General features: G+C 41.6%; 1 protein-coding gene across 2 annotated transcripts in view; it reads right to left on the reverse strand.

Annotated features, from left to right (window-relative positions):
• Positions 1 to 20,085, reverse strand: part of peak1 (pseudopodium-enriched atypical kinase 1) — a 29,224-nt gene that overhangs the window by 1,004 nt on the left and 8,135 nt on the right. Inside the window, exons 2-6 of one of the 2 annotated variants that reach the window (XM_043227779.1) lie at positions 12,478 to 12,603; positions 8,458 to 11,712; positions 6,274 to 6,491; positions 4,026 to 4,759; positions 1 to 3,285 (exon numbers count right to left, since the gene is read on the reverse strand). The exon at positions 1 to 3,285 is cut by the window's left edge and continues 1,004 nt beyond it. In XM_043227779.1, the coding sequence (XP_043083714.1) occupies positions 2,122 to 3,285; positions 4,026 to 4,759; positions 6,274 to 6,491; positions 8,458 to 11,600 (5,259 nt within the window). In that variant the 5' untranslated portion in view covers positions 11,601 to 11,712; positions 12,478 to 12,603 and the 3' untranslated portion in view covers positions 1 to 2,121. The remainder of the gene's footprint in view (positions 3,286 to 4,025; positions 4,760 to 6,273; positions 6,492 to 8,457; positions 11,713 to 12,477; positions 12,604 to 20,085) is intronic. The other variant, XM_043227778.1, reaches the window with a different exon arrangement.

Here is a 20,085-nt window from a genome sequence, read left to right on the forward strand (position 1 = left end):
AATAAATGTATCTACAAGTCAATCTTTGCATAGCATACTACATACTCAAGAATGCATTTTCCCCATCAGCACTTATAATATATAGCTGTAGTATGCAGAGGAAAGCAAACTGGGATGCAGCTCGCTCGCGCGCGTCTCGCATTTCACTCCGAAGTTCGTCTATATACCGCAATCACCTGAAACGCACACCCGCGCTTAAAATAACACTACAACAAGGACAAAATGCTGAAGAATGTGCTGTCCCTTGTTCATACTAATGCGTCACACACACAAATCAAATATCCTCGCATACGCCTCGCTGTGAGTCTGACCCAAAGCTTGCAACCCCATCGATTATGTGCCAAACAGGAACAGGAAGATAAAGAATATTTGCATGCTGAGAACATCAAGTGCGTTAAATATATCTAAAATACTGTAACAAATTTTAACACTTGCTTTTAATGATTGCACATACATCCGCGTAGTGATATCCGGGTCGGGCCGGGGTTAGATTCATCCCGATAGGTCTCAAAAGCAGTTCAGAGCCTAGTGTGAACGCTACGATCAGAATCTGGAGTGACTCTAGTTTGATTAAAGTGAGTTTGCCGCCAATCCCTCTGATAGGAAATGCGCCTGTGTACTTTAGAGAGCCAAAGTACCGCTGAAGAACTAAACTGCATTTGTTTTAGGTATATAAGGACACTTTCTTTAAGAGGGAGAGTATTAAGATCTTCTCTTTGACTATGCAAAATGTAAAAAATATGTTTTGATCTTTGTGGTTCAGAGTATTTAGTCTTTGGTAAACTTTACAGTGCTCTTATTGTGGTAGAAAAATATCCAATCTGTACTCTCGAACTAATCGGTACGATGTATCAGGATCTGATAAACATATTCGAGTGAAATGACTGATGATAGACACTTTCCATAAATCTCTCTCTCTCTCTCATATATATATGTATACACACACACACACACACACACATATAAAGTAAGGCTTGTTAGACTCGTTCATTCACTGACCTAACTTGTCCACTAGAGGACTCTTATTTTGGCGCCCCCTGGCACAAACTCTGATATGTGATGATTATATAATAGCTATCCAATAGGAATCATAAATCATGTCAGATCAGTGGTTTCCTGCTGATACACTCAAGTCCCTACAGCAGAATAAAAAGCGTAACTAAACACACCGGCAGAAAACCCACAACACACTCACACGTACACACACGTCATGCAGTTTCACTTGTTTATAAAAGCAGCTCTATAAATGTGCCATTATCTGTGGAGTTAAATATGACTTCACTTTGTCACTTTTCATCCTGTAAACGGTTTGTTCGGACTCTCTGCATGGTATTAAAGGGTTAGTTCTCCCCAAAATGAAAAGTCTGTCGTAAATTACACACCCTCATGCCGTTTCGAACCCGTGAGATCTTTGTTTATGTTCGGCACACAAATTAAGATATTTTTGATAAAATTGGAGAGCTATCTGTCCCTCCATAGACAGCAGCACAACTCAAATTTTCCCAGTTCCAGAAACGTTGTAAACATCAGTAAAACTTGCAAAGAAAACCAAAATAACTATTTACTCAACCATTCTTCTTTATTTTAGAGTGAATCACAATGCATATGCACACTTTTCCCAAAGACTAAACAACGCTTATTACGTTCATGTGTGCACTTTCCCCTGAACATAGGCAACTTCAAATACATTCTTAAGCACCCAAGGAAGAAGAATGGTTGAGTAAATTATTTTATTAAAATTTTTTTATGCACAAAAAAAAAAAGGATTCTTGTAGCATCGCAAAACTGACACACGGACTGTTTTAATTATGTATTTGCTACGTTTCAGGAGCTGGGAACATTTCAGTTGTGTTGCTGTCTATGGAGAATCAGATAGCTCTTTGATTTTATTCAAAATATTTGTCTTCAGAAGAAGAACAAAAGTCTTACTGGATTAATTCCTCACGAGGGTGCGTAATGACAGAATTTTCATCCTGGGCTGAACTAACCCTTTAAAAGTAAACCAAACCCAAACACATTAACCACAAAGTCAAACGATATGGTTTCCTCGAATAAAAATCACACGTCTGTACAGCGCAACATGTCTACACGCCCCAGCCTCATTCGCAAGAACAGATGCGATCAGATAAGCACGCCCTGCGGCTGCTGCAGGATCTTGATCACTCTGCTCAGAGATTCGGTCGTCGCGAAAGCCAGATACTGACAGCACAACCAGTCCTCAAGACTCACACCGCAGCCCGTGTCCAAAGAACGCTCTGCGAACTTGATCATCATAAGCGTTCGCTTCAGGTCCAGCCAGTTCTGCAGGACAGTGTGGCGCTGGACTGTCCCGGCGGAAGGGTTCAACGAATTGAACAGATCCTCTCGGGGGCCCCACAGCAGACATTGCAAACACGCCCTAGCGTCCGCCATCTGGATGCGCTCGGAAGGGTTGGGATTGAGCAGCAACGTGGCGAGCTGTTGAAGACCGTTGGAGTACAGGGATCGTAGGGGGAGCTGGGGCAAGTCGGAGCTGCAGTATTCCCTCTGCTTTAGTTCCGGACATTCCTCGAATGGATTCGGTCGATGCAGCATCTCATAGATCAGTATCCCGGTCTGGAATTCGTCGCACTTGCGGTATTGGGTGGCAGTGAGGAGCTCTGGTGCCAGGCGGGATTGGTCTCGAAGCGAAGTGGGCTCCAGCACCACATTCTTGAGTTTGGCCTGAGAGAAGTTGCTGATGATGAGCCGGGCGGGGCAAGCGGAAGCCGCGGCGGAGGAAGGTCCGGACGCAGCGTTGTTGTTCGGTTCCACGAGCTCCAGGTTCCAAGGGTTCCCGGGAAGACAGTGCACCAGGAGGAGGTTCTCGAGCCGGAGGTCACAGTGAGTGACGTGGTAGGGTTTCATGTGCTCTAGTCCAGCACACAGCTGCAGCAGCAGGAGACACACCTGCCGTTCGTACAGCTCAGGGTTTCTTGCGTGCCTCTCCACACTTTCCCTTACGAAATCGGCCACTGTCTGGAACGGCACCTCTCGAGTGATCACCACAACGCGGCTGCAGAGTTTCCCTCCAGGACCTGCCGCATCTCTCTCATTTTCCTTTCCTTTTTCCTCTTCTCCTCCTTCCGTACCACCTTGCTTGTCTTCTCCATCCTCCTCTTGCTCCCAGGGCAGCAGGCGCGCCGGGACGTCTGCCAGGAAGTGCCCACAGTCCTGCTGGATGTTGAAGTGCACAGCGATACTCTGCCGAACTGCAAGGCTGTGAAAAAACTGCTGCTGAGTCTCCTTCACCACTCCCCGACAGATCTGAGATCAAACAGAAAGAGAATGTTCATTTTTGAATATGCATGCAAGTCTCAGATGACTACCTAGGCAATATTTTAAAGTATCAAGCAATTATGGCAAAGAAAAGACATAATGTAATCTTTGTGAACAATTTTATAATGAATAGTGATGCTATTAAAATGCTATTCTTCAGAAAAATCCCCCCAGATTCCACATATTCTGTTTTTTTTATTTGAACCCTTTCCAACAACGACTATGATTTTGAGATCCATCTTTTCAAATTGAAGACAACTGAGGGACTTGCAAGTACAGAAGGTTTAAATGCTTACTAATGCTACAGAAGGACACACAAAGCCAGGGGTGAAAACTTTTGAACAGAATGGAGATGTACATTTTTCTTATTTTGCCTAAACATATTTTTTCACTTCATTTCAGAGGTTTCATTTCTGAAGCATCAGTGAGCATTTGAACCTTCTGTAAACCTTTTTTTTTTTTTTAAATGTAAAAAAACAAAAACAAAACACATGTAGTTCACGATCACTTTAAGTAACAAGCTATCAGCTTAACAACATGCTACATTTAGACTTTATTGGAATCAACTCTTACTTGGACCACTCTTTCTGCTCTTGCAAGAAACAATGATTGCAAATTGAGTAAGTGAAAACTGCTTGACTTTTCTGCCTTAGAGGATTTCATATGGACACCTATTCAGTTCATCTACATGCATGCACCAATAAATATGTGTAAGACTGAACTTTCACCTTAACGGCGTAGTTCGTCAGAGGTTCTTTAGCGAAAGATGCCATGTAATACACAGCATCTCCTGCCTCGCAGCAGGGTTTTCCTGCGGTCAGCCGGAAATGAGACCAGCTGTCTGTTCCGAAGCGCAGATGATCTTTTTGTCCGGCCATAAATCGATCTTCACATCTGGCTGCCAACTTGCGAAGGGTATCTGTGTGCAGACCTCGGATCCTCCCGACTACTTCCTCCCAGCTCTCCATGCCTCGGTACGGCACCTGTTTCTGGGATTTGGTGGGCCTCCCAGCCCCTCGTGTCCGGGCTGTCAGACTCTCTGTACTTCGGTAGCCTCGGCGGTCGCATGCCTGCATGGAGCTGCTACTGGTTAGGCAAGACAGGCTCCGGCCACCGACAGGACGCTCAAGGGAGTCTCCCGATTCGTCGGGATGCCGTGCCTCCGAGCTGAGTGAGGAGCTCTGACTGGCCGTGTCCCACGTGGATTCGAGATCGTAGAGGGGATTGGCGACGCTCAGACTGGTCCCGCCTGGTCTGGCCTCTCCTTTGGGTCGGGGGGCAGAGAGATCTCTACCTAGAGCGGATGGCTCTGTTTGGGCACGTGGGACTGACTTTTTGGGTAGCGGTGGAGGGGTGGATTTTGTCATGGGTTCGGTGACCTCTGGTTCAGAGGTTAAAGTGTCATCGGATGTTTTAGGATGTCTAGGATGTTTTATGGGGATCATGTTGGCCCTGGACTGACCTGTAGAGTGAGAGATGGGGAATTTCAGTGAGGATTAGACTTTGAAGCAGCTGAGGGGAACACATGAAATTTTGACCAGAACATAACTGGCGCATTATTGGATTTCCGTTACGTTTACCTTTACCGTATCTGTAATTGCAGGATGAACAGCCTTAAAGCAATTCACAAACGCTGGGATATGAGTTAGGAATTATTTAACAGCATGAATCCTCATCTAACATTCCTCACTAATCTGCTTTAATCTCCCAATAATCTTGGACTGTGGCTTCCTCTGAGGCCCTTTCACCAGGACAGGGATTTTTGTAGGTCACGTCTATAAAACGATCAAAGAGTCGGCAGGACAAAATTAGAGGCGGTACTTTAACCCCTTGGAGACCTGTGCTGCTACATAGAGGTTCATACAGCGCTGCAACGCTATATGCTTAGATATCAGAGGTCAACTCTGCAACATAATAAGGAGGGAAGGAAGCAACCACGCTCTCTTGGGAAGGATGAAAATTCATTCTTTTTTCTCATATCCTGTGTGATGCCACACAGCTCAAGATGGACTCGGTCTGACAATCTGTCAGTCTCTCAGAACTGTAGCCATTAACGTCACCAACAAACTGAATCCCTGATTTCCACACAGCGACTACAGCTTGGGAGAATTTTAATTTGTCACTACTTCATTAAACCTCATGACGGCTTCAGAACCAAAATGTTAATAGTTATTATTCTGAATTGTAATCCTAATATTCTCTTTACATTTTAATGTGTTAATGTCTGCAGCATTTTAAAGTCTAGATCTTTTAGGAGCTTTATTGAGAACACTTCCAAAAAAAAAAAACTCCTCAATATTTTTCGTATCAGTTATTAAATATATTTTTTGTTTTCAAGTACCTAAAAAAATTGACTGGATGGCCAAAGCATTTCACTACCTGTCATACTACGTATGTCTGTGACGTATGTGATGAATAAAATTTTAATTTGTACATACATAAATTTACAATTTTTAAAGGACTTAATGTAAATCAGATCATTTAGAATAATTACAAATAATTACCTAATTTATATTATATATATATATATATATATATATATATATATATATATATATATATATATATATATATATATAAAAATAGTGGTCCCTACTCATCTAATATTTTTTAACCCCACTATATAATAAATCTAACATGTGGTGTTGTAATTTACATTCCCTGCTAGCAAAACTACACTGTGCTACTATTCATACAAACAAAACCAAAAGCCTAACAAAAAAAAGAGCAAAGCCTACCTCCTTTCACAGCACAAACTTCAGAGACTCAATCAGCTAAATGACTTCAAATTGAGAGAATGAGAGAAGTGATCTTTTTTATTGGTCTAGAAATGCTCTGGCACACGCTGCTGCCATGACAACCTAAATATATTGGCATGAGCCGGCCAAATCAGGTCGGAACCTTACACCGCTGGCCCACATACATGGACCAAACGAAAACACAAAGTGACCCATCAAATGCGAGCGTTTTACTCACCCAGGTTGGTGTAAGTGGCCCTACAGCTGCTGGATGCAGGAGAGTGTGAGACGCTGTAAGTGATTCCCTCTTCCTCTCGCTCTGCTTGCTTGCTGCTGTTTGAGGTGGGCGATGCTGGGGGCGGACAGGAGGCAGGCGGCTCGCGCAGGGGCGACAACTCCAGCTTAGCAGGAAGAGAGGTGGCTGAGGAGATCTCAGTTTCCTGAACTGGAAGCTGACTGCATCAAAGAAAGACAAATATCGATTGAGAATTATTCCAGCCAAAAGTTTTCTAACCTAAAACCGCAAGGATTTAGAAACTGGGGATGCAGATTATTTTACAAAGCTAAATTTAGACCTTAATTCTCCCGCTCTCGTTTTTTTTTTAAAGGGGTAGATCAAACATTGTCATTTTCTCACCCTCATTTTTTTCCGAAGCTGTAAAATAGATAAGTGCTGGCTGAACTGAATGCGGATTGAATGCAGGTTATGCAGCTTAAAAATGATGCAAAAGCACTAGAAAAGTATAAAAAAAAAAATCCACATGGCTTGTGTGTGTTGTGTGACATAACTTTATGTGATAAACAGACCAAAATGTTAGTAGTTATTATTCTGAAGTGTTATTATTATTATTATTAAAGTAATTGATTGACGTCACAAAAACACTGACTTTAAAATCAGTGAATGATTAATAATGAATAATTGTGTGATAATGCTATAGTTCAAGAATAAATTTGAATAAGTATGTTGGGGTCCACTACCAATCAAACACAAAATACATCCGTACTTTCCTTGGATTCCAAACCATCCCTCTTGTATCCCAGTGCCAAAATTATAACCTAAATAACCCATCCAAGAACGCTAAATGGGAGGAATCTTTTGCAGGCAGAGCATGTCTGGACATATAAAAACATTCTATTCCATTAAGTTATGACACACACTCAACAATCTAGACACACAGAAGGTGTTCTCAAAAATAAAAATAAGACTCAATGCTTTCAATGAAATAGCAGTGTAAAAAAATGTAAGCACTCAAGAGAAGATAAAACCAAAAAGGTGTTTTTTAAATGATGGAGCCTCTGGATGTCTCGGTGTTTGAACTTGTTAGAAGAACCTGAATCAACGTGTCTCAAGTATCTCTTTCTCATAGGCAGAAAACACTCTGTAAACACTCTGCGCGCACACACACACACACCAGCTGAAACAAATATCCAGCCAAGCGCTTCAGTAAAACGTTGTTCTGTTTGAAGGAATTTAAGGAAGTAATGCTTACCCACCATATTGGCTCACACAGTCACCCATTTGGTTAGGTCAGAGACAGTAAATGTTTATATCAGAAACAGGAATTCCTTGCTATCAAAGACTAAATAGACAAATCTCGCTTGGATTCTGTGTTTTTCTTACTCCACCTCTCTCTGTTGTAACATTCGTTATGAATCCTCCACAGGATTAACCCTTAACAGACATCTACCTATGGTTGTTCATCAGCTCGAAACTATGAAATATCAGGATCAAAGGTCCTTCTAGTCGGCAGATCACATACATGTATGACTAACAAAACAGGAAGCAGTTTATTGTACTTACAAAAGTAATAAAAAAAATCATCTAGTTAAAAAAGATAATACTGACCCTATTTTTCTTACTACTTATTCTACTTCTGCTACTAAAAATAATACATAAATAAAAATTCAAACATATAACTTGCTAAAAAGCAGCTTTATCATCAAGCTATTCAAATGAAATGTTAACAAGTGTTTAGTTTCTATTAAAAAGAGTCAAGTTAATTTTTTCTCCATTTTCAGTTAAGGTTGGAAAATGTTTGAAATGTTAAACCTCTTATCCAAATTTATACAAACATCTTAATTCTATAATTACGATAAACATAGGTGTACGTTATTTAAAACCCAACAAAACTATAGAAAAAAATATATTGTTCTTTATTTTCATATTTGACTGCATAAAACACCATTAGCTACATCAGGACAATGTGAAAATGTTTTGATCAGGCATTTTGAAAGCTCACTCAGGGGCACATATTAATAGGGTGTCTCAAATACTCTATATTTTATCTGGGATGAAAATATAGACTATGCATGAAAACATGCACTAAGACAGCAAGATTAGCACACAGGAAAGACCGTATGTTTCTATATTTAAAAAAAATAGCTAAGAAAGAGAGGGGATTGACAGAAAAAGATAGCTTACTTCATGACTTTGCTAATGAGGATACTGGCTCTGCTCTTGGGTGGAGTCGACAGGCTGGAAGCTCCACCTTCTGCTGTGCCACCTTCTTTGTGCTCCTCAACCCGAAGCTCCGCCTCCTCTCCACCTGTGCTCTCCGATTTGTAGGTGAATATGATCGTAGGTTTCTGGTGAGGGTCATCCGTTTTGGATTCTGAAAACCAGTGCTGTCTCTGTAGAGGTGGAGGAGGCAGTACTGTGATGACAGTCCCATCCAATCCAAGCAGCTTCCCTTTTTCCTTCTCTCGCTCCATTTTCTCTTTCTGTTCATCCTCATCCTTCCGCCGGCGGAAGAAACTCTTGAAGGAAATCCAGCGCTTGGGCTTGTTACTGTCAGCTGAACGCCTGCCCTCTGCACTAGGACTGGTCTCTCCATCACCAGGTTTGGCCCCAGCTGGTCTGGTCCAATTGCTGAAATGCCTCTGGAGCAGGTTGCTTGAGTGGTAAGGAGAAGAGCTAGACCGGGCTGGGGGAAATGGGGCACTATGTTCTGATTTGGAGCTTGTGGGTGGAACAGCAGCAGAAGCACTCTGGGATTTGGGAAGGACTTTAGGTGGTGTGTCTTTTTGAGGTTCTGCAGAACAGTGGAGTGATTTAGGTCTGTTAGGAACATCTCTGGAAGCGTCTGGAGGCAGCGAGTAAAGCTCCTCAGCACTGCATGTCTTGCTCTGGCCAGCAGGGGAGTCTGGAGGAGAAGGCGGTGGCTGAATGGAGGCCACAATTTGAGACAGAACGGCACTTGCTTTCTCTCTCTGACCTGAACTTCCATTTGACATGACCTGGCAATCTTTGCTGCCCTCTGCTGGTTGCTCACTGCTAGGGTTGCGAATATGATCCAGACTGCTGTGTGCCAAAATGGCAGGGCTAGGGCTCAGGCCACCTACAGGAAGGATGGAGACACCTGTCGTAGTCCTGGATTTGCCATCGTTTACAGTATGTCCGGACACTGTGATGGTCCTTAGTTCTTCAGGAGCAGTTAGATCTGTTGCTTGCTTCAGCTGAAGTGGTGTCTGCTCACACAGCGAGGGTTGGGAACTGTCTGAAGATCCAATTTCCTCATATGTGTGGCTGGCCACTCGCTCTCCGGCCCCAGGCTTGGAATGTGGCAGCTCACCATTGAGCCCCAGGAAACTCTTGTAAACAGCTAGGTTATCGTATGCACTGGGATTAATCACAATGGGAACTTTCACTGCTTTTTTGGAGCTGCGTGCATATGCAGGCTCATCACGTATAATGATGGGAAACGGGGGCATGCCAGCGTTGTTGTAGCTGTTAAACTTGATCTCAGACAAGTTAGGCGATTTGGTTGGGACTGTGCGGGCCGAGCCAAATCCTGCAGTTGGAGATGTGGGAGCTGATTTGTGATTCATGAGTCTTGGAGCGGCACTGCCGCTTGTTAAATCAACTTTAGGGATCTTCTGTCGAGGGCTGGTGCAAGATGTCCACACTTCTTGGTAGCGGATGCTGCCGGGTTTTGTGCGAAAACCGCTGGGTCCTCCAGAGGCAGAACTTGTAGGAGACTGAGGCATCAGTGGAGACAATGAAACAGATGGAGATGCCACAGGTGAAAGTGGACATCTGGGGGATTGAGGGGAGGTGGGTGAGACAGGACAGGGTTCAGCAAAAGGGCAAAGCACAACACTGGGCCCACTTGACTTTGGAGTGCTTTCACTTGAGTGAGTGTGTTCATTCTTAGTTGCCATAGAGGCAGACACATCCACCACCGTATAGGGCTTACAGATAGGAGTCTTTGCGAGATTGACTACTCGATAAGGCTTCGCCTGCTCCTCAGTTGGGCTGAAGCTGATTGTTATTGGCTGGCCTGGAAGAGCTTGTGGAAGAGCTCCACCCTCTCTCTGAATGTCATCTTGTTCTTCCAGTCGGATGGCTAGAACAGCTTTATGTGTTTCATTGGGTTTTGGCGAACTCAGTTCTTTGGATGAGGGTTCTTTGCTAGGTGAGAAAGGAAAACCATTTCTCTGGTCACCAGTGCCTCTACAGCTGCCAGGGCAGGACTCGTCGGGCAGAGAAATCAAGGACTCGGGTGAGGTGGTGGACTCAGAAGTGGACAGAAAGCCACTACCCTGGTGGTCAGAGGTGTATGACAGAAGAGCAGGAGCTCCATTTGAGTCAACAGACGGGTATCCGTTGAGAATCTCATCGTAACTGTCATCGTAATCCACTGCACAAAACCGCTGGAGGGAGCGGTTGCGCAGAGGCACCGTATTCCACTTCTTACCTACAGCGAAGGGAACCGGGGACAGAGTAGCTGCACGGAAATTGGCAAACCTAGGTTGACCCCGCATACGTATCCCCATTGCTAGCAACTCCTCATCGCTTTCATCCCAACTGTCATGCTCTCCATCGTCATCATCCTCACCACTCTCTTCCTCCTCATCGTCACCATCACTGGAGAATTCTGGATAACAGAAACGCCCTCCCTCAGAGCTGATGACCTCCGCACTGTCACTGAGGGAAACACGTTTCATTGCTCCTCTACCACCACTCCCAGCATGGATACAGCTTGATGCTGGAAGGCCCCTCTCTAATGAGCGCCGGTATGAACTGCAGATCCGGCCAAAGAAGTTGTCTCTACTTGAACTTGAAGAAGGTCCCAGGCCAGCAATCTCTTTTAGCACATCTGTCAGTCCGTTGTTGTTGCTAGTAGTTGGCTGAAGGGAAACTGCACCATATGCCTCTGCTTGTCCGACCAAATCCTCCCCTTGGTTGTTGTTTGTTCCTGTGTGCCTCAAGCTGTTCAGGCTGTTTTGGTTTGACACAGTGAAAGGTGAGCTTTTAGTGACCTGCGCTCCCTCCGTAAGCCTTGGCACATTTCCCTCCGAGTCCAACCCTGGTGGGGAGCATGGCAGCATCATGGTAGGCTTTACTGCAATAGTAGGCTTCTTAGCGACAGGTGGGCGGACCTGCCCTGCACGGGATGAGGAAATGCTCCTCTGGCTGTTTGTGAGTTTGGCACAGATGTTTGTCTTGATCTCACTGGCAGCATTGGCTTGCTCTGAAGGCCGGTGAAGGCTCTTGGGCTTAAAACAGTTTTTGCACTCCCCTGGTTTCCACACATGTTCAGTGAAGGTGTTGCATGCAGACATGACTGCAGGGCAGTGCTGCAGCGTCAGTGGACAGGAAAGCCCTCCATCATACACACAATCGAAAGGGTGAACGTCTCTTTCACACACAGTTTACAAACTGTGCCCTCAGTACCTGCAAAAAAGAATAACAGAGTCAGCCAGTGCTATTTTGAAACCAAATGTAATCACTGTTTTCATCTCACATAAAGGCTGTTGAATGAGGCACTCATTACTCTTTTCCAGCAGGGGTCAGAGTTTGACTCTTAACGTGAATTTCTAGTGTCTCTCTTTCACACACACAAACACAGGCTGCCAGACTCTCACAGCTCTATTTTTGGATCACAACGCAGCGCTGAGCAGTTGCAGGTAAACATCATGCCTTGTGACATACTGACACCACATATACAGACACAGTCAAACATGTACGCTTATATTTGTGGGGGCCCCCACGGATTTCTATTGTTCATAAATTATAATTACTACATCCAAACCTTTAACTGTAATCCAGAACAAATCCTCCCCTTCCATGTATAGACAGATTTTTACATGTTTAGATTTGAAGACATAACATCTTATTTGTGAACCATTTTTTTTTTAAACAAGGGCAATCCAAACAAATCAGTTTAAAGGGGTTTTACTATATTTATGAAGCCATTTTCAGACATCTAGCCCTCACAAGTAGTGAAAAAATTACACCTGTTGCCCAATGTCTCCAATTGCTTCAAATTTCCAAAACACAAATATGCTACCCTAATATACTTAGCTGGGAAAAAAACTTAACTTTTAGGGACTAGAGGTACTGAATAGTGACTCTGTTTTCCTTATACAGCAGAATGACTTAAACATACACTCACTATTATGTGTTACAGGAACATAAATGAAAACGACAAGTGCTTACAGTTTTTTATTAGCTCTTAGTTTTAAACCTGTTGCTCAGCACTTGTTCACAGCAAAGACTGTCAAAGGAGGGTCATGGGGGTCAGATCACTGGGGTCATCATGTCGCCATGGAACGAACCACATCTCTAAAAAAAATGCAGACGAACAAAACACACACAGACGATTTTTTTTCACAGAGGATGTACTGTTCACTTGCTTAAATTCCTAATATAAATCATTGGCAGGACCACTCGCTGAACAATAATGAATAGGACCTTTACAATTAGAATAGGCTATGCCTTTATAAGGAAATGAAAAGGTTAATTAAACAGTGCCTGTCAATTACTTCAGATGTCATTGCGTCTGTACTTCTAGACGAAAAACAGAATATCCGCGTTGATAAATCATAAAACGAATCTGGCTGGATTTGGGCAAACTGACTACAATCTATGAAACCTCATTAGCCTTAAATCCATTAAAACATAATAAATCTCCATTTACAGAGCAGCTAAATACCTATAATCTAAAGCAGGACTTAGGAACAAAAACCCACTTTAATCTCTCAAACAATCATGCAAACATTTACTAAGCCAGCTCTATGTTTCTCTTATTTCTTTGACCGCTGCAGTACTGAGGGTTAACAAAGCTCCATCCCATTGTCATGCCTGTATGAGTGAGTGAGTGTGTGTCTAGGGGCAGATATATTTTTGTGCTCTCTGCTAAATCCATCTGCAGACTGAGAACAACATTCCATTGCACAACATCTGAGATTAATGAGAGAGAGAGACACAAAGAGAGACAGGAAGCAAAAGAGGGACAGACAGAGTGTTCTCAGGAGGATGCAGCAGCTCGTGCGTTAATGAAGCTCTTTATGGCTTTCAGACAGATGGAGAAACATCTCTCCACCCTCCATTTCCCCCATCAGAGTTCATGTCACTTCTCCTCTTTTCCTCCACTGTTTTTTTTTCGGGATTTGATGACTCAAGTCTGTACTTCCTTTCTGCATCCTGAACAGACTGGATCTTTGATCATTCTGATCACTTTTCTGCTTCTGACGCTCCTGAATGCTTTCAGTTTTTTTATACATGTCAGCCGTACTTGACCTACCAACTGTACTGTACCCAGAAAGTTATCAGAAAAGATCTAGAAGCTGGAAAAGGCAGAGCTGGACATTGTGTGCATGATTATACCAGATGTCCTCAGCACAAAAATCAAACAGGCAGATGTGTTTTTTTAGAGATGCGTCTCAGGACAGTGCCAGGAAATGTGGCACAGCTGTCAAGCTAGGGAACATGCTGCCATATTTGCTAGGAAAATGACAAAATCAGTGTGGTTTATTCATATAATGTTTCCCCTGAGAACAGACAGATGTGGGAACAAGGGACAACTTTAAGAACCTTAAGGGTTCCTGCTTCTGCGGGCCAGAGCATGGAATATCTTACAAATTAAACCAGCATTAATAAAGATCTAAAAGATCAGGGCTGCTAAACTGAAAAGCTGCCGGTTCACGTGCCACAAGTATTGACCGATAATGAACAAACTCACATTTTGACAAATATATGACAAAGCAGTGCAATGAGTCCTAGTCTCGGTACGTTTAGAGGTTTGTTGTTTTTTTGGCTCCTTCACCGAGTCTCTCTCATGTTTCACATACCTGAGTGATGACATCACTCTAACTTCTCAGATCTAAACTCCACCCTCTCACTCTCCAGAGCTGCCAATGTGTGTGTGAGGCTCAGTGACTGAGAAGTGAGGGGTATTCAGTGTATAGGTGCTACATCCTATCAGCAAATATTGATCTAGAGGAACTACAACAGATAGAGTTACGGTACAGAGTTACAGCATATTGATTAGACCTAGATATAAAATTACAGCAGATATGTGAACCTGGACCACAAAACTGGGCTTAAGTCACTGGGGTATATTTGTAGCAATAGCCAAAAACACACGTATAAGGCAAAAATATAGATTTTTCTTTCAAGCAAAAAATTATTAAGATATTTAATAAAGATCACGTTCCATGGAGATATTTTGTAAATTTCCTACCGTAAATATATTAAACTTCATTTCTGATTTGTAATATGCATTGCTTAGAACTTCATTTGGACATATTTAAGGGTGGTTTTCTTAATTTTTTTCTTTCTTGCTTCCCAGATTCCAGATTTTCTCAGCCAAATATTGTCCTATCCTAACAAACCATGCACCAAAGCTTAGGTATTTAGCTTTCAGATGATGTATGAATCTCAGTTTCGAAAAATGACTGGTCCAGGGTCACATACAGAGTTACAGCAGTAAAATAGTAACAGAAGCCAGAGCAAGTGTAGGGTTACAGCAAATAGAGGTATAGAGTTACAGTAGATATTGCATGTATGGAATCACAGCAGCTAAAGCAGAGAGAGTACATTCGGCAGCACAGTAAATACAGATTTATAGCAGCTAGAGTGGTTATAACTTTATAGTAGTAACTAGACAGGATATAGAGTTACAGAAAAGGAGCTAGACGAAATTTATATGATACAGAGTTCATATTTGATTACAGCAAAGATAGAGTTACAAGCTAGAGAAACAGCATGTATATGTATAAAATAACAGTAGACAGAGATGATATAGTTACAGTTGCTAGAGTACAGGTATGTTACAGCAGCTAGAGCATTTGTTGTGTTACGGATGAAACTAGACCAGGCAGACAGTTACAGAGGATCGAGCAGATACAGAGTAACAAAATCTAGAGCGAGTGTTACAGTATAGCTAGAGGTGTTACAGCAGCTAGAGCGGTTATAGAGTTACAGCAGTAACTAAAACAGATAAAGAGCAACAGAACCTAGAGAAAATGTGAAGTCGCAATAGACAAGAGTTACAATTAGCAGAACAGCAACCAGAACAGGTAGAGTTACAGCGAATATAGCAGGAGCAGAGTTACAGCAGATAGGGAAAAGAAAGAGTTATAGCAGATGGAGTTAGAAAGTTACAGTGTATTTTGCACTAGCGTTAAAAAGCAAACAAAAACCCAAACTGTGCTGAGAAGAAGCTGCCCCACCCCACACAAGGAAGAAAGACTATGTGCTTTAGCAAAAATGCACATTCATATTCGCTACACACAACCAATTACATCAACAGATTTAGAACGATTTCTGGTAGGGCACCAATGCAGCAGCGTTGCCTGTGAACAACAGGACGCACGTTCACTGTGCTAGCATAAGACTGATTGGAAACGACTCAACACCACTGGCAGGTCTTGCTGGGTTACCATGACAACCTAAAAGCTCATGCACGCACAGACCTGAAATGCAGGTTCCAAAATTACTGTTCTTCACAACTTGGAGCAAAAAAATGGCTCAGTGCTCGGAGTGATTATGCCACCATCTAAGATCATTAAAACCTGAGATCCTTTCACATTCCAGTAAATATTTTACCCAGAGATCCTCTAAAGCTCAGAACCAGCCTGACCCAGTGAATCAAGCTTTTTTTCCTGCTTTCTGGCACCATTCTAGAATAAACAGCACCTGATAACACACGATTAATCTCCATAACGGTCTTCTATGAAGCAGAAGAGTGCTCACGGGCTCTTAAACAACAAATCCATAAACGAGCAACAAAGAAACAGCCAGGGAGAAAGTACTTACAACATGATCTCCTCCACGTTCCTAAACAAATTAACTTGAGAAACCCAATTCGTGGGAAAGCTAAGAGGAAAAGACATTACGATAAGATCCATTATGACATTAGAAGCTTTTTACTGGGCTTGGAGTCTCTCTGCCTGAGTTTAAATGATGTTTAAATGAATCCTCTGGTCCAGGATGTTACTTAGTGACCAATGGGATTCTTTGCCAACAGAAACTATTATCTATCAGTGTCATGTAAAGTGCCATGCCGAGTCTTTGCGTTCCTTCGATCTGAACTTATTGTTTCTGGTGGCCGGCCTCCGTTGTCTGACTGAATCATTGCAATAGTGAGTGCATATAGGGCCCTATTTAAGAGAAAATAGCATCAGCTGTGGCGGGTAACACAGCCACTCTGGAATAATATATACAGTAATAGAACTCAACATTAATGCTTGTCTGAGACTCAAGCATATTGCAGCTTGCCTATGTTAGAGAATCTCGTGGAGAAATCAAAACAAATGAACGCAACTGCACATAGAGGAAAAATAAAAAGTTTGTTTTCATATTTACGCAACCAAGATAAGCAACATGATACTACCAAGAGAGGGAAGTTCCTTGAAAACCATGATTGCAAATTTGGCATAAGCCGCTAAATGAGTAAAATGATTAGTTAATATATATATTTTAGCTTAGCATTTGATTTATTGAATAATTATTGATGTATTGTCAACTGTTTTTGTTCCATTTGGTACACACACACATATACATATACACACACACACACACACACACATATATATATATATATATATATATATATATATATATATATATATATATATATAAATGCTGCTTCTGTTTCTTCTGCAATGTGAAGATTTTTTGTAGATACTATTTCATATGATTGGTAGCAGCCCTATATTATCTTATGCATTAAAAGGAAATTATGAAATAATTCGGTATGAAAGGTTACGTTACATGCATTTATTAAGGGGAAAATGCCCTTTAAAAAGGTCAAATGATTTGGAAATATGTGTGTGCAGTATTAATATAAAACGTAATTTCCCAACAAGAAAAAAAACACTAGCCATGGTGGCTGATAAGCAAAAAAGGTGAATGTCAAGCCTTGTATATTTATAATGAATATGCATACTGTATATGCTAAATGCAAAAATGTAAATGTTTTGTATTTTCTGCCATTCATTTTTATTTTAATTATTTTATATTTACTTAATTTATCAATATTGTTTTATTTCAGAATAGTTAAATACATAAAAATAATTAAAACCGACATTTCAATTTGTATTAAACACAATAACCTGAAGTTCGTTTAGGTCTATTTTCTAGGAAAATGTACTTGACTCAAATAATCTATAGATTGTTTTTTCCAATCACATTCTCTCTAGAATGAATATGTCCCTCCCCTAAAACCACTGCACACAGAGTAGCAAGTTAAAAATAAAATGTAAATGCTGTGTATTTAAGACCAAATTCTTATTTCTGAAGAAATGATGAAAAATCCTGTTTATATACCGTGTCTCCTTCAACGATTTATTGATCACCTTTGTCCTGTGAGCTTGTGTACCATAAGCAACTGCCAAGTAGCCTGACTTAACGTGCATTGCTCCGTTTTCTCTAAAGGACAAATCAGAGGCTAATCGGTCAGAATCCCAAGGGAAACACAAGCACGTTGCTCATGTTTAACAGAGTGGTGTTAGAGGAACATGCTCAGTCCGACTCATGCAGATTAACCATTGTGCGAGTGTGTGTGTGTGTGTGCGCATCAAAGGGATGACAGATTCCCTCAGTGAGCTGAATACAGGATCAAAGCTTTACTCTAATCACACAGTGAATAATAATGAGAAACTGATCTGCAGCGCGCACACATGCGTACGCGCTGGCATCCTCGGGCAGTGTGCATGCAGCTTCCATATGGGAGCGTTACGTAACCCACTCATCTTCACTACACAATGGTTTCATCCTCTGCTTTTATTCCGTCCGCCGCTCCGGTCTCTCCCTCTCTCAGCAGGTGATCGATACTGCATATGTTCGACAAACCCATGACTGAAATAATTCAGTCGAGGTTTCACCGGAGAGCTAAACACGCTCAATGCAACTAGGACAGGAAATTCATGAATACGGCACACAGATAATGTGAATACGCACACACACACACACACACACACACACACACACACACACACAAACAGCTGCTCTAAATCACTGAGAAGAGCAACATTGCTGTTCCAAAAACTACCGAGCTGCCTACAGAAGCAGTTGGCCTCTAAAGCAATATCCGCAAAATCGGAGAGCTTTGGAAGTCTATATGTAGGGCCCAATGGAATACATTTATTTTTCCCGAATTATTAGCCACTTTTTTGTAAGTTTAAATTTTCTCCATTTAATTTTTTTAATGGTTAAATTAAATGTTATTAATAAAACAAATCACGTCTAATAAATTAAAATAATCAATTCTACATAATTTGACAGCATTATATTCAAAATTTGACAAATGAAATTTTTAAGGCCCTATGAAATGCTTTTTTACTCAAATTTTGGATTCTGTCTTAATGGTTTTATATATCTTTATATATCTTTTTGTACACTGTGTTGTGCATTTGCATTGTTCTGTAAAATTATAATTGTAATATTTTCGGTTAAATATTCCTTTAAATGTAATACTTGAATAATTTCCATTACAGTTTCTTCAAGTTAAACCAAACTCTTATCTTGATTGTTTGCTGGGAAGCCCTTTAAGTTTATTTGTTTTTCAAAAGAAACGATTATGTTGTTTATGCATTTATGTCCTCGTTTAGTATCAAAAACATTGCAAGCATCGTGCACGTTTGACTGTGTGTGTAGTAAGCCATTCACTCACACAGAAAGGCAGAGCACGTGGGATTCTTTTAAAAATATTTTTTACATCTTAATGTATTTTAATTGATATGTACTGAGTCTGACCTATTTATTCATCCAAAGATTTGGCAAGTATCGTGATATTGTGTTATATTTCATGCTCTTTAAGAGCTAAATCAGAGGATACCGATTAAAATAATCTAAAATCCATCCAAGGAAAATATCAAACGCACTAATTGATTAGTAGATGTTTTGTTCCATGTAAAAAAAAAAAACTTGCAAGACATGAATGGTGAGTAAATGATAATAGTCATCCGTTTGCATGATTCTTCACTGCTTGAGGAAAAATCTAAAATGCAATAACCTTCTCTGCTTCTGAAAAGACCTTTCTGCCGAGGTAAACTAAGGCTGCAGAGGCAGAGAAAAATACCATTATCTGACAATAGCCTGCTTTGTCTTGCTTCCTACCAAGGTTTCTTTCTCAGACCATCTACCTTTTCCTTGGCACTGACCTTGGCTTGCTCGCCGACGACTTCAAGTCACTATTTTCCATAAAAGCCGCGTTGCATTTTTATGATTCGCACGTGTAAACAAATTCAAACGCAATCGCATTGCTTTTCATGATCGTCATGACGGATGCAATCAAGTCCCACCCTGTATTATTTCCCACTAACTATATCGTTTTGAACGTTTCTGTTATGAAAATATCAAGAATGAGATGAGAGCTATTTTCCAGTAGGAAAGGGAGAGAGTGATATCGCTGTGATTTCCAGCATCCTTTTGCGCAGCTGCAAAAACAGGCCACCCTGAGCAGGGCAGGACGGAGCAGGACTGGGTGAAGTCGAATGACACAAAAAGCCTTCAGGATTACACCGGGCCCCTGGGGGCCGCCGTGGCCTGTGATCTTCCTGCGCGCATTAAGCCGGTCAAAGCAGCTGTCCTGAGGAAATACTCAAACACTTTGAACTCGGCCTGCATGTTTCATCAAGTAATCAATACCTGAACCACAACAGAGCCTAAACTCTAGTCTTATATAATCAGATACTTGACTGTCGGCACTGATCCAGCCTATCCCATCCGAGATGAACCCTTTTAGACAGGAAGTGATCAAATGGCCTGTTTACACCAAGAAAGAGATCTGTAACTATAATGCTGTCCAGGCTAATGGAC

Source organism: Puntigrus tetrazona, chromosome 25, assembly GCF_018831695.1.
Source record: "Puntigrus tetrazona isolate hp1 chromosome 25, ASM1883169v1, whole genome shotgun sequence".
Lineage (NCBI taxonomy): Eukaryota > Metazoa > Chordata > Actinopteri > Cypriniformes > Cyprinidae > Puntigrus > Puntigrus tetrazona.